Below are 14,407 nucleotides of genomic sequence, written 5' to 3' on the forward strand. Positions count from 1 at the left end.
CCTTGTTTTCAGTGCCATGAAAACACAACAGAAGCTTTTAAGGGCCTCACAGACATGAGAGCAGTTTCATTCACAGCAAGGTCCATGATTTTTTAAAATCTGTTAAAATTCTAAACTGTTGCCAATGTCCTGTGAACAAATTTAATAATCCAGTGTATAGATAAGCTCTACTTTCTTAAAACAAAAAAAATGCAAAATATGTTTAAGCTCCCACATTTTACCTGTTCTATCTGTATTCCTCAAATCAAATAGCATACGTTAGTGCCACATGCAGTTTCCTTTTTACGTAATGCCATTTTCTTGCAACTTGGTCCTAAGGAAGTTTCAGACTAAAATAGTGCATCAAGGACTGTGCATAATCAACCTCACTAAAAACAGCTTGATTAATACTAAATATGTCCTAGTTCCTAATCAATTATGTTAATGAAGTTGCAGGCACATCTGCAAGCCTTGACAAAGCCCATGATCTCAGCATCGCCTGATAGCATGGACTCCTTGGGAACCTGTTCAGGGCCAGTGTTCTCAGCATAAAGACTCCTTCTCTGGGAGTAAAAGGAGATACTAGCAAAAGCCCTGTAATCCTGCATCATTATGTTATTCACTTAAACACCATATTGGGTTCCAGGATAAAATGTCAAATTAAATAGCTCTTTAATAGAACAATAGAAGCCTAAGTGTCCCACTTTACAAATGACACATCCTTTTCCAAGTGACAGACTGATAGGCAAAACATTTTCTACTTGGTGTTTTATGAACCTCTTGTAGGAGATAAACTGGAGCCAAACACTTGAATAATCTATCAAAATCTGTCTCAAATTGGGGAATTGGAGTTCCTTGATTTATGTCCATATCCCAACAACAACAACAACAGAATTAGAATCCAATGAAACTTAAGGTGACACTATTATTTATAGGCTATCCCTTGTCCTGTGAACATTGGGGCAGTGACAGAGTCACTCGTCAGTTTTTTGTCAAATTATCTCCAGTAACACAAGCTCTTATAGTCCAAATGCCAAACAAAATGTGACTCTGACCTCTCTCTGTCTCTGTCTCTCTCTCTCTCTCTCAAGTTCTGAGCATTTTTTTCTAAATAATCTGCTTACTAGCTAGGTAAATGATATACAATAATTGCTAGTGATGAGTTTACTCAGTTTTGGTTTTATTATTTTCAGTATAACTCAGTTACATTTGAGTCCAGTTAAGACATTTTTAAAAATATTTAACTCCTATCAATATCAAGCATATGCAAAAGATGATACAAGTTGGGAATTTATACTGGTGAGAAACCACATATAATAGGAATGCAAAGGCAAATCATCAACTACGCAAAAAGAAATATTTAAACAACTCTAATTGTATAAGGTAAACATTTAAGCGGCTAATTTACTAATAATGAGGCTCAGAGGTTACCAAGTGCTAAGGACTGAATTGTGTCTCCTCCAAATACACACATGAAGCCCTAACCCCCATATGACTGTACTGGATGGAGATGGGGCCTTTAGGAGGTAATTAAGCTTAAATGAGGTCGTAAGAGAGGAGCCGTGATCCCATAGAACTGTGTCCCAAGGACAGGAAGAGCCACTTGAGCTCTCTCTTCACCATGTGAAGATAGCAAGGAGTAGATGTCTACAAGCCAGGACATGGGCTTTTTCCAGAAATCTGACCATCATGGCACTCTGATCTCAGACTTCCGTCCTAAAGAACTATGAGAAGTTTCCATTGCGTAAGCTACCTGATCTGTTGTGTTTTGTCTGGCAGCTCTTGCAAACCAAGACATCCAGTGCTGTTCAGGAATTTAAGGAATTATAATATCGAGAGGAATTGTCTTCACATAATGGTCACACACAGAAATGACATCAAGAGCCAAATGAGTGAATGGGTGAAACAGAGGTGTGGCAGTTGATGGAAACAATGGGAAACTCCCCATATTCAAGATGACCACACTTAAAAATCAGTACGTAGAAAACTTGTGTGGACCCAATAAAATGTGTGTGCGGCAGTTTTGGATGGGAGACAAAGGTTTCAAACCTGGGACTAGTCCTGGACTGTTCTCTAAAAATTCAGGAAGCATTGTTGATTTGGAGTCTTGGAGTAAGATTTTACATGTACTTTACATTAAATTGTGATCTCTAATGACCAAAAAAATTCTTTTTTTTTTTTAGATGGGTATTGATATACCACTGATTAACAGATGATACAGGATTTTATTTAAAGCTTAAAGCTACTAGTTCATTCCATTTGTGTAGCTGGCCAAATCAAAATATTTTACATACTGTACACTAGGTTATTATAATTTGCAAGTATAATGTAACCTTTCCCCCCATTCCCACTGGCATTTCTCTTGCTCTCTTGCAAGCCTTTCTAGAATGCTTAGGTACTTGACTTGAAAACTATTGTTCTTTCCCAGACAAGTAGCAGTCAAAATTTCTCCATGGGTGATATTTTAGTCATTCTGAAGGACATTTGTCCAATTACAGGTCATTTAGGTGACTAGCACTAAATTAAAAGCATTTTTAGAAATATTTAATTGCTCTCCACTTCCCTCTAAATCACCTAGGGATTTGCTACTGAGATGGAGTCCTAGACCAGAAGCATCAGCAAACATTGGGAGCTTGGTAAAAATGCAGAATCTCAGGCCCCACACTAGACTTACCAAATTTGAATCTACAGTTTCACAAGAGCCCTAGGAGATTTGTGCGCACACTAAATTTTAAGAAGCATTGCTAGGTTTCTCTATACTAAGATCAGAACATGATGTTTCTATCACAGAACTTCATGAAATCTAAAGCACAACACTTTATATCTTCATCTTCCAAAACTTGTTGAGGCCTCAGAAGACATGAAGGTAGGAGCCTCAAATGCTGATGTCTTCATAGCAGTATATGAGAAAGATCCTTGGGCATAGAACTAGAAATTCTGGGCTGGAAACCCAGATCTGCTATTTACTAACTTAGCATAAATAAATAAATTTCAAACCTACATTTGTTAATCCTTAATAATGTGTACTTTACAAGGTTTTGAAATATCAAATGTAAAATTCATGTAAGTACAGAAAACATAATATTCTAAATAAATATGAGTTGCAGAGAGCATAACTGCAGGTGTGACTTGGTCAGGATCTGGACAGAAGGTGCATAGAACATGCTGATATCAGAACACAACCAAAGGAAAACATCACCTGCACAGCTACCCAAATCCTTCCCTGGCTATTAGCTGTGTGAAATATAAATGTATAGCCAAAAGGATCGTTTGGTCTGTAGTCAATTGGATAATGCATCTCTCACCAAGGCATTCAGATTAAATTAAATTAATTAATTTCATTTAATTAAAACAAAATAGAAAAGACTATTTGAAACAGGCTACCAAGTTTAGGTGTTTGGTGTAAAACAGTTTGTTGCATCTGTAAGGTTTTTTTACACATGGACGTAAACCAAAGGTTCTCAAAATTTAGTGTGTATAAGATTCAACTGAGGAGCTTGATAAAAATAGAGATTTCTTTCCTCTCTGAATTGCCAGAGAATCTGATATGTTAGGTCTAATATATGGTGGGAATATGAATTTTTAAGAAGCTTCACAGTTGATTTTGGTGCTATCTGCAAACTATTCTTTGTGAAAAGTTGTCTTAAATCAATAAAATGCAGTTGAAGGAGAATTCCTAAGTTTATGAATATCAAACACAGTAATAATAATTGAAATATTTGTAGCTCTATTCTGTCTTTACAAGACCTCTCTGTGACAGGTAATATGAGTATCAGTATTTTACTAATAAACAGGCTAAAAGTTTAGTTATTGCATTTGTTCCTCCAGGTAGAAAATGGCAAAATCAGAATTTGGATACAGATCTGTGTGATTCTAGAGCACAGGCTGTAAATCACTATTTTCAGAGACACAGAATTCCCACAATCCCTCTAGGTAACAAGAAATGTTCAATAAGACCTGGTCCCCTTTGAAAGAGGGGTTTGGATACATGAAATGAACTGAACTTCTCAGACATTTCCTTCTCATTATGGAGCTTCATCTGGGGATGGGGTTTGGGGGATAGAAGATAAGTAAGGCATAGAGGAAAGGACAGCTTACATGAGTATATAATTCCAGATAACAGCCATATAATATTTTCTGGAGTTCCATGTGCCAATTTAGCATGGTCTGCTCAGTAATTCTACCTGGAAGCCCATGTGAAACTGTCGTGTACCAGTCTGTCCTAAACCCATGACCATCCTGCTTCTCCTCACCAGGCCTGTTTTATTTCAGTGGTTTCCCATCTTAGTTAACTGCACCTCTGTCCACCTCGATATCTAATTCAGAAAGCCAGAGTCATTTTAATTACTTGTTGCATCTCTGCATGTATAGTAATCAGATACTTTAACCGATTGATTCCCTTTCCAGGTACTTTTCCGATCTACCTGCTCTCTCCAACCGTTACATCACTGTTAAGTGCTTGCATTACAACTTAGTTGGACTATTCTCTTCTCAAGTGTCTGCAGTCACTCTCATACCACCTGTCTAGACCAGCAAGATGGCAGTCAAATTGTCCTTTTAAAATGAACATATCTATCTCATCTATGGGAAATTCCTTATCGTCTATAGAAAAAAAAATTACTTAGCTGAGGTGAAAATATTTTGCTTGTATATGCACAGAATATCTCTGGAAGGAGCTAACATTGGTTGCCTACAAGGAGAACTGTGTAGTTAGTGCATAGGGCCAGAAAGGTAACTTTCCACTAGCTTACATCATTTTTGTAATTTTTAAAATTTGAACCATGTAAACATGTCAAAAATTTTAAAAGGAAATAAAAATTCCTTAGCTGGATGAAATAGCATGATATCAGAGATCTGCAAAAATAATAAAAATATAAGCAGTAAAAAAAAGGAAGAAAAAAAGGAAAGAAAAGAAAGTTTGGATAAGTAAGAATAGAAAATGTTGATAAATGTATCTGCAGGCTGCGTATATTGCTGATTTATTTTACTATTCAATGCTTTATAACAAAAATTTAAAGATAAATATAAATCCCAAGCTTAGCCTATAAGGCACTTCGTGATCTGTCCTTTGCATGCCCTTTCATCTGTCCCAGACCCTCTTCATGCTGCCTTCTTTCTCTCCAGGATGAAGTACTTAGGCGTATCTGAACAAAACCTCTTTCTTTCTCATCTCCATGTTTTTGCATATGCCAATTCTTTTGTTGGTAATGTTCTTGCCTTCCTTGCGTATTCTTCCATATTCTTGGGATTTAAGCTCCACAGTCACTTCTGCAGAGAAGCCTTTCCTGGAATTCTCCTCACCTCTTCCAAGCAGAGCTATGCTCTCCCTTCTTTAAGCTTCCACGGTACTCAGCACTGATTTCTATTTTGGTTCTTATCTTATGGTGGTAATCACCACAACTCTTAGAACCCAGCAACCAAGGTGCCTCCCGTAGGTTCTGTGCTTTACAGGGCTCTATGGGCCCTCCTCTGGCTACATCCTGCCCTAGGTCTAAGGGTCTGTGGGGATGACAGGGTGTGTCCACCTGAAATTTTTTCCTCTCTTACACTTCAGGTCCTAGGACTCTGACTTTTTTCTGCGAGACAGTTCTTTCTCTGGGGATGCTGAACTCATGGGGTGAGCAAAGTTGACAGGTAGCTGCTGGACAGATGGGTGTGGAACCTGGGTAAGCAGACTGTGTCCATAAACACACACACACACACACACGCACACACACACACACACACACACACACACACACACACACACACAGAAGGTCCTTTTCAGTGTTTGACAGAGCTAGGAGTGGAAGGGGTGCTATGATGGTCTGAAGGAGACCTCCATCTGTACCCTTGCAAAAAAGTAGTGGTGCACTTGGCTTTAATTCTTTGTGTTTTATATCTGGCTCCTCTTTAATTACTTTTAATTTTACACCTGTAAACTGAGTCTTGGTAGGACAGGAACTATTTTCTATTAATCTTTGAATCTCCAGTACTTTGGGCAATACCTGATGTGATCCCATGGTTGGAATTTAATAAATGATAGTTGAATGAATAAATGAAGACAAATGCTTTTGAAAAATTGATTGTGATGACACTTGCCTCCCCTAATTTTGCCAATCCCCAAACACCATATTTTGAAGAACTAATTAATAGCAGCAGTCTTAGTCATTAATTTTATAAAGTGCTTATAAACTGGCACACACACACATACACACCATTGTATCCTCACACTAATTCTATGAGCTCAGTACTATTTTCAACTCATCTCATGGGTGATAAAACTCATGAAGAGTGAGTTTAAGTAAATGAAAATGTACAAAACTAGTAAGAGGTGAAACTCAGATTTAAACCCAGAAACTCTGTCCTAGAGTCATAAAGACACTAAATTGGTCAAGTTGTGGTAAAACTGCATGAGTTGCATGACATATCCTTGACTATTTGTCTCTGTACTTTCTAGCTTGATTTCCAGAGCATGAAGCTGGTCATTCTTCTGGAAGCTGATGATCACCAGTATAAAATCTTAAGAGGAAAAATTTTGGTTTTCCAAAAGACAGCAAGTTGTAATTTCAGAGAAAGGAAACTGTAGCTTAGATATACCAACACTATTTAAGAAAATATGGATTTTTTGTTTCTGCTGTTACTATTGTTTTTTGTTTCTCTGCATTCTACTTTATCTATAATAGAGGAGAACTTTGGAAACACAAAATACTTGCCTTCAGGAGTAGGTGATGCCGGAGTGGGTCTGGAAGCTCGTTCTGTTGGTAATGGAGGTGGTACGGCTGGGCTTTGTCCTGTGCACACAATGCAGGAGTGGGTATTGAAAAAAAAGTATTAACAAATTTAATATCCTCAACTAAAATAGCTAGATCCTTCCCCAACATGCATAATTCATAATCTGAAGTATAAATTCATATTATTATGCAATAAGAAAATTGTTATTAGGTGAGATCTTTAAGTGGATACATACACAGGTTCCGTTATCTTCAGAGCTATTTCTGAATATATTACTTTTCATAGATGTATATACAATGTTAAATATATCTACTGGACTTCATTAATGGAAAATCTACATGCAATCAAATAAAGCAATTTATTTTCAATATGCACTTTAAATTATGGAAACTAAAATCACAGAAGCTGAGAGGAGTCCTAATATAGAGAAAAATCACCATTTTTTTCATTTAACTTAAAATTCTCAAATGATATAATAGGGCAATAAAAGAAGGTTAAAATTCATGGGCCTTTTGATATTGAACAGGTACATTTTCTCCTGCTGAAGTAAATGACCTGCAGTTGAGTAAATAATGGGCCAAAGGGAAAATATATTCAGTTTTATAGAGCCTTGAAAGGCTCCCTCAAGTCTCTGGGCTTATTATGAACTGTATAAAAACCCACAATCGTTTCTGAGTGCTTCCTTATCCCAAGTGATTTCTTTAATTAACCAAAACCATCCAGGCCATGAACTGTAAACATTAACTAACATATGATCCCGTATGAAATGCCTGCAAAATGTTTTATCATTAATTTTCATTCCACAAATTTCTGCTGTGTGTTTCTTTTAAATCCAGGAATTGGTGTGGGCATAGGCACCTTCTGAAATCTCACTGACAACTAGATATTATCAAATGTCAGCAGACCTGCCTGCTTACTGGAAGTTTTCCTTTTTTTTTAGAATTTGTCAAAATTAGTTTGGTCTGGTGAATTGTGGATTAGCAAGCAGAGCAACTGGAGAGGCACACACACCACCTTCTGTGGTGGTGAGAAGGGAGGAATCCTGGACCCTCTTGCCAAATAGCGGTTAGTCTCCATTCATTATAGGATTCCTTATAGTGGTTAGACCATCTAGGTTGATTCTTGAGCATATTCAAGCATGCATAAAAGCACATTGTTTCATGACACACCAGTCGTATACCTAGAAAAGTATCGATCCATATTATTATTAATTTTTTTTCCTAATGAGAGCAAAGATCTGATAGAAAGAGATGGCAACATAAAAGTTCCTCTTTCAGTGTACAAAGAGAAGATGAGGCTGGGCACTCTAAAGAAAGTTTGATCTCCATTATTTTTCCCTACCTAACATTTACATACTGCTTACTCTATGCTTAGAACAATCCCAATCAGTTTTGATACATTAAGTCATTTAATTTTCACAAGATCCTTAGGAGTAGGTGTATTCTCACTTTATGGTTTGAAAACTAAAGTGAACAGGTTTTCAGGCCATTCAGCTCCTAAGAAGTGAGCTGAATTTCCATGTAGGCTCCAGATTTGAGGTGCTCAAAGCCCCTTTCCCACTGCCTAAGGCCAGAAAAGGGTCGTCTTCCATAAGGGAGTCCATGACTGCAGGTGGGAGACTCAGTCTCTACTTACTTTATAAGTCAAAGGATGTATACTTGTAAATATCCATTCTCAAATCTTTCTAGAGAGCTGTTCTTGAAGAAAATATTTCTAAAGTAGGCTGATATTTTGTAGCTTTTAAATCTAGGAAGAATCTAGATTTAGGAAGAAGTCAATTAAATGATTAAAACTTAAAGTACAAGTGGCCATGAATATAAATCAATTGTTTCTAAATACTAAGGCTTTCAGAAATATCTTCATAGAATGGTGCCTATTAAATCTAAGTCACTTCTTTCCAGGTCATACTTTCATGAACAGTGGTGATGTAAAATCTCAATCTTTTATAGTCTTGATAAGCTTTTTAGAAATTTATTTCAAAAATATATGAAATTCTTTCCAAAGGAATTATTCATACTTTATACCCTAAAATCTTTTTAGATTTTCCTGGAAGAACTATAAAGTCATTATTTTATTTTAAAAACATTTTAGTGAGCACTTATTATGCATCAATAATAAGTGGTTAGGCATCCAACTTTGGCTCCTGTCATGGTCTCATGGCTTGTGAGTTTGAGCCCCATGTCGGGCTCTGGGTTGACAACTCAGAGTCTGGAGCCTGCTTCAGATTTTGTGTTTCACCCTCTCTCTCTGCCCCTCCTCTGCTTGTGCTCTCTCTCTCTCTCTCTCAAAAATAAATAAACATTAAAAAATAATAATAGTAATACCAAAAACATTAAACCCCAGCCCTGCCTTAAAGAAGTTCCCAATATACTGACTAAAACAGACTTAGATCACTATAATAGATTACTATAATACAGTGTGATGATGGTAAATAATATATACAGAGGGGGTGTTGTAGAAAGATCCCTGGAGTAGATTAACTGTAAATTGCATTGGAATACCTAAAATTAGTTTGCCAGGTAAAGAAATTAAGAGAAGAGATTCTACACAGAGAGAATCTGGTGAAAAAACAGTTACTGGATGCCAACATACGTAGGACTCCTAAAACAAACAAACTGGTGCCTTCTGCAGCAGAAAGTGCAATATCCAGTTTATGTCAGAAATTCTCTACAACTGTAATCAACTATATCACGCTCCCTAAAATGTCTAACTGCTAGATTGTGAGGCAGTGGACACAGTGGGGAAGCAGGACCACACAAACAACAACAACAACAACAACAACACAAAAAACAAAACAAACAAACAAACAAAAAAACAGAGAAAGAAAAAGCCAGATGTCTTCCTACCTTCAGAGTGACAGTTATAAGTCACCCTGGCAGGGGAATTATCAGCTCAGAACAAGTTTTTGTTGTGCTAGGGAGCACTAAAACAAATCAGATACGTCATAGTAGAGCATGACGCATGACTTTAGTACCGACATAAAGAAAAGTCTTCTTTCGTGTTCAAATAATGTCAGAGAATACTGTTGAAATCTGAGACCATTTTATTTTATTAGTTTTTTTTTAATGTTTATTTATTTTGAGAAAGAGAAAGTGAGAGTGTGTGTGTCGGGGTGGGGGGTGCAGGAGAAAGGGTGGAGGAGGACCAGAGAGAGAGGAAATGGAGAATCCCAAGCAGGATCCACCTTATCAGTGGAGCCCGACTGGGTGGGGGGGCCTCCATCTCACCAGCCATGAGATCATGACCTGAGCCAAAGTGAAGAGTCAGACGCTTAACTGACTGAGCCACCCAAGAGCCCCCCAATTTTAAATATGAACAAATACAGGAGTGCCTGGGTGACTCACTCAGTTAAGCTATCTACTCTTCATTTCAGCTCAGGTCATGATCTCACAGCTGGTGAGATGGTTCCCTGCATTGGACTCTGTGCTGACAGTGTGAAGCCTGCTTAAGATTCTCTCAGTCTCTCTCTCTCTCTCTTTCTCTCTCTCTCTCTTCCCTCCCCTCCCCCACTCCTGCTCCCTCTCTCAAAATAAATACATAAACTTTAAAAAATATGAATAAATTTAATATCATATAATAAATGCTGCCAATATAATGTCAAATTAATAGTAGAATTTTATAGTAAAAACTGTTGCTTAGTGTAAAGACTATATGCTTAGAGGCAAATGGTGAGCGTTTATATATATATGTGAGAGTTTCAGCTTCATCATTTACAAACTGGGTAAACTTGAAAATCTCATGAAGTATCCAAGCCTCAGTTTAGGGCCTTTATAGAACGAGGCTAGTTTTTAGGAATGTTATGAGGATTAAGTGTTAAAGCATCTAACACATAGTAAATACTCAAAATACCAATTTTTCCAATAATTAATTTACAATTTATGTCCCATCTAATTACACAAGAGAACTTGAAACAGACTTGGAGACAAGTAAACAAAGACATAACAACAGATAAAATTAAACATGACATAAATAACAGAACTCATTTACAAGAAAGAAGTTTTTACAATTTTATTAGGAATATATTCCTTCAGAATTCCGGAGGATTGTTACTCTCTGAAGGAACAATTTAGGTTGTTGAAATTTATGTTGGAACTCGAAAGGTGCCCTTCATTTTGCAAGCTATTACCTGAAAATCCCTTTGACATTCAAACATAGTGAATTGGCTTTATTTTTGTTCCTTGAGTGATTTGGGCTGGCTTATTTCCATAATACCTGAATGGCATGTTTGTAAGCTGCCAATATTTTATTGTTCTGAGTTTTTTCTCACACAAGTCAATTTGATTGTTTCTGGTTTAGTCAAATTCCACTGGGGATAGTAGACAGTGTGTACTCCTTCTAATGATCTAAGTTACCAATGTTTTCTTTACACTGCTAGGAATGATGAATGGAATTACTCAGAATCTCAAGTCAAGTAGGAGGCTATGAGCTGAATTCAGATCACATGAAGTAAAAAACAGTTCACTATACTAACATTTAATTTGTCTGGTTTCTTTATCAAAGGAGATTCCCTATTTCTACAACATTTCTATACAACTAAAGGCTATCCCCTAACTCTTGAAACAAATGTTGAGGAGATGTTTTCCTCTAATGCCTGACAGATAGTTAATTCTCCAGGCCTCTACTGCATTCTCCTGAAGGTACTAAGTGCATCCAGAAGATCTTTGAAAGGCCTCTGTACTGCCAACAGCAAATGGTAATAGATTCTGGGATGGAGAAGGTGTCATTCCAGTAAATGACCGTTGAGTTCAAGTTCATTTACATTTAAAAAATACAATGTATAAAATAATTACAAATTCCTATCCCAATTTGTTCTTTCAATTTCATAAAAATCATTTGTGAATCTATGACTAATGGTGAAGTGGGGAGATCTGAATTTAGTAAGAAAATCGTGGTCAAGTTTGTGAAAGCGATAACATTAATTGTGTATGCTGCACTATTTTTATATGTGCAGAATAACATTTTTAAAATTTGGAATTGAACAAATAGTAACATTAAACAAAAATATGGTTTTATATTTTAGGCTGAGACGTGATTTTGCTAGTGTCTTTTATTTTAAAATGGGGACATCTTGGTCTTCAAGTTTCCTTACTGAGTGTCTTTCTCTTGCCATGTAGTTTGGACAGGGGACCAGAAGGATTTGGGGTGTCAACCATCCCTCCCTTTCCCACCCCATCTGTTAAAATAAAGATCAAAAATTTTAGACCACTCATATAATAATCCCAGATTTGTGAATTTGCCCAAGAAATGAGGACCTCACCAATAAAAGAACTACTTGAAGAAGTTCTGGAGTTCATATGAAATGGGTGAATCAAGGAGGTGTTTACTCCAATACACCTTTATACCTCCCACTCATGAATTGTTAAATTCTACACAGCTACTTTGCATCCCTTGTACTCAGTCGAGTGGATGGGGCACTCAGTAAACAGACAATTATCACTTAACTTAGGACTCAGTGGTTTCAAGATAAAATGGAAACCATAATCTCTGCTCCAGCTGGTTGTTGTGAGTGTTCATGGGCAAATGAAATCACTGAGGGACCACAGTGAAGATAGAGAAATACGCTGTTGTTACAGAGTTTATGTTAGAGATGGAGGGAGACAGGCAATAATTTAATAATTTAAGACAGGCAAGACATATAATTTCAGATCTCAGAAATGTAGGGACATTAAAATAGAGTGATGAGGCAGATAAATTTTAGAGGGAAGAGACTATGCTAAAATGGACAGAAAGGGAAGAGGAGGGCCACCGTTAAGCACGATTCCACTAGCCTATGAAGCTTTGTGCAAATTCGAAAAATGTGTCTTCTGAGTATATGCAGGCCACGGTGGTAAGATTTGGTCAGGAAAACCTGCTTAGTGCAAAATTAAGAGGCAGCTCTCTCCTGGCCAGTTTCAGCTCCAGTCCAGGGCATGCTGTCTTGGGGTGGGGGAATCAGAGTTGGAGGCCTTTGTTACACAACTGCACGAATGCATAACATAGGAAGTGGCCCTTTCTCCAAGGAGAACACATCTGAGCTCTGACTTGAATACAAAGGAGCAAACCTTAGGAAGATGTCTGATAAAAGGATTCTTGACAGAGAATAGCAGTACAAAAAGCCTAAGCTAGTGACCAGACTGGCTTGTTTAACGGTCATCGGTGATGGAAAACAGAGACAAGCTCATAGCAGACCATTCTAGCCTATTCCGGTGAGTATGGATTTATCCTAAGGACAAAGGTAAGATTTTGTAGGGTTTTAGTACAGCATGTAGGTTTTTTGAAGATCACTGGCTGGTGTGTGAACCAAAACAATGTTTGTAGAGAAAAGGATATGAGGGACAGCAAGATATCAGGTGGAGACTATTGAAATGATAGAAAGTAAGAAAGTGACATGGGCTTGGACTAGGTGGTTTGAGGTAGAGATTCAATCATTAATGCAACAAGTATTTATTGAATGCCTACTGAGTACCAGGCACTTCCGTAGGATATGGAGTTATAGTAGTGAACAACACAGACAAAATCACCTATTTCGTGGAGCTGAGATTCCAGTGGGTGGAGACAAAAAACAGTAACTAAACAAGTAAAATGGAAATAAGTATCTTATTAAAAATGTATCAAGAAAAAGTAAAAAGAAATGCTATTCAGAATAATGGGTGGCATTTTTAAATATATGATAAATGAAAAACATAGGAATTGGAGGTAAGTGGATGGATTCAGAGTACATTTTGACATAAACCCAATAGGACTATTAAATGAATTTAATGTAAGAAGTGAGGGAAAGAAATCATTTGACTTGAGCTTCTGGGAACAACTGAGAACACTCAGATAAGGGCAAGGAATTTTCCATTTACCCAGCCAGGTGCTGTTTATGAACTAACTGCTTAGTCATTGTTGTCACTTGGATTATGTAGTTTTTAATTTTGCCAGAGGTCTTATATAGAGGACACTGAAGTAGAAGCCATAGTTACTTTATATTAGATTATTCCAATAATATATTATATTGGTAATTAATTTACAAGTTTTTTGCTATGATTTTAGAAAAGTTTTAGGCAAATGGATTATTTAGTATAAATTGGTTACACAACCCTATTATAAGTGTTTTAAAACACCAAATTCTTTAACTTCTTAGATCAAAGAAACTCCTCCAGGCCAAAATGTTTCTACTGGAAAGGTTTCTTTGCATCCTGATAAAAAGCTTCCCTAATATTTCCATGTGTTATATATTTGCATATTCACTTTGATGGAAAGCATGGAATAGCAGCCAAATGCATATTTCATACATTCTTTTGATTAAAAATGATAAAGGTAATATTAGTGTTTTTTCCTCTTCATCTCCAATTTATGAAGTAGAAATAATTTTCCATGGAACAGTCAACGAAAAGAAAGGAAACAAGATTGATTTGAGATTATATCATTGTTCTATTTAGCCTTATACCTCAATTGTGACAAAATACCTGATGTTTGGGATCTAATGAAAATAGAGGCACAGAATCATGATCCTAGAGTTTTGGGGTATAGGAGAGACCTTTGAAATCAGCTATTCCAACACCCTGAGTTTTCAAATGGAAAAAAAAAGCCCCTGGAAGGATAAATGGCCTAACAAAATCATACACTGAGAGCAAGTCCAATATAAGATTAAGACCTTTTCCACTCTATTTTATTTTTCTATTTATTTAACGTCTATTTGGAAGATCGAGATAAATGCCAGTTATCTATTATTATCAATGATTCCTAACCC

The 14,407-nt window shown here is 36.8% G+C and overlaps 1 protein-coding gene across 1 annotated transcript in view; it reads right to left on the reverse strand.

Moving 5' to 3' along the window:
• The window catches only part of TRDN (triadin), a 394,142-nt gene that overhangs the window by 238,690 nt on the left and 141,045 nt on the right, over positions 1-14,407 (reverse strand). The window contains exon 10 of the mRNA XM_042939743.1: positions 6,671-6,752. Coding sequence (XP_042795677.1) covers positions 6,671-6,752 — 82 coding nt within the window. The remainder of the gene's footprint in view (positions 1-6,670; positions 6,753-14,407) is intronic.

This window comes from Panthera leo, chromosome B2, assembly GCF_018350215.1.
Source record: "Panthera leo isolate Ple1 chromosome B2, P.leo_Ple1_pat1.1, whole genome shotgun sequence".
Lineage (NCBI taxonomy): Eukaryota > Metazoa > Chordata > Mammalia > Carnivora > Felidae > Panthera > Panthera leo.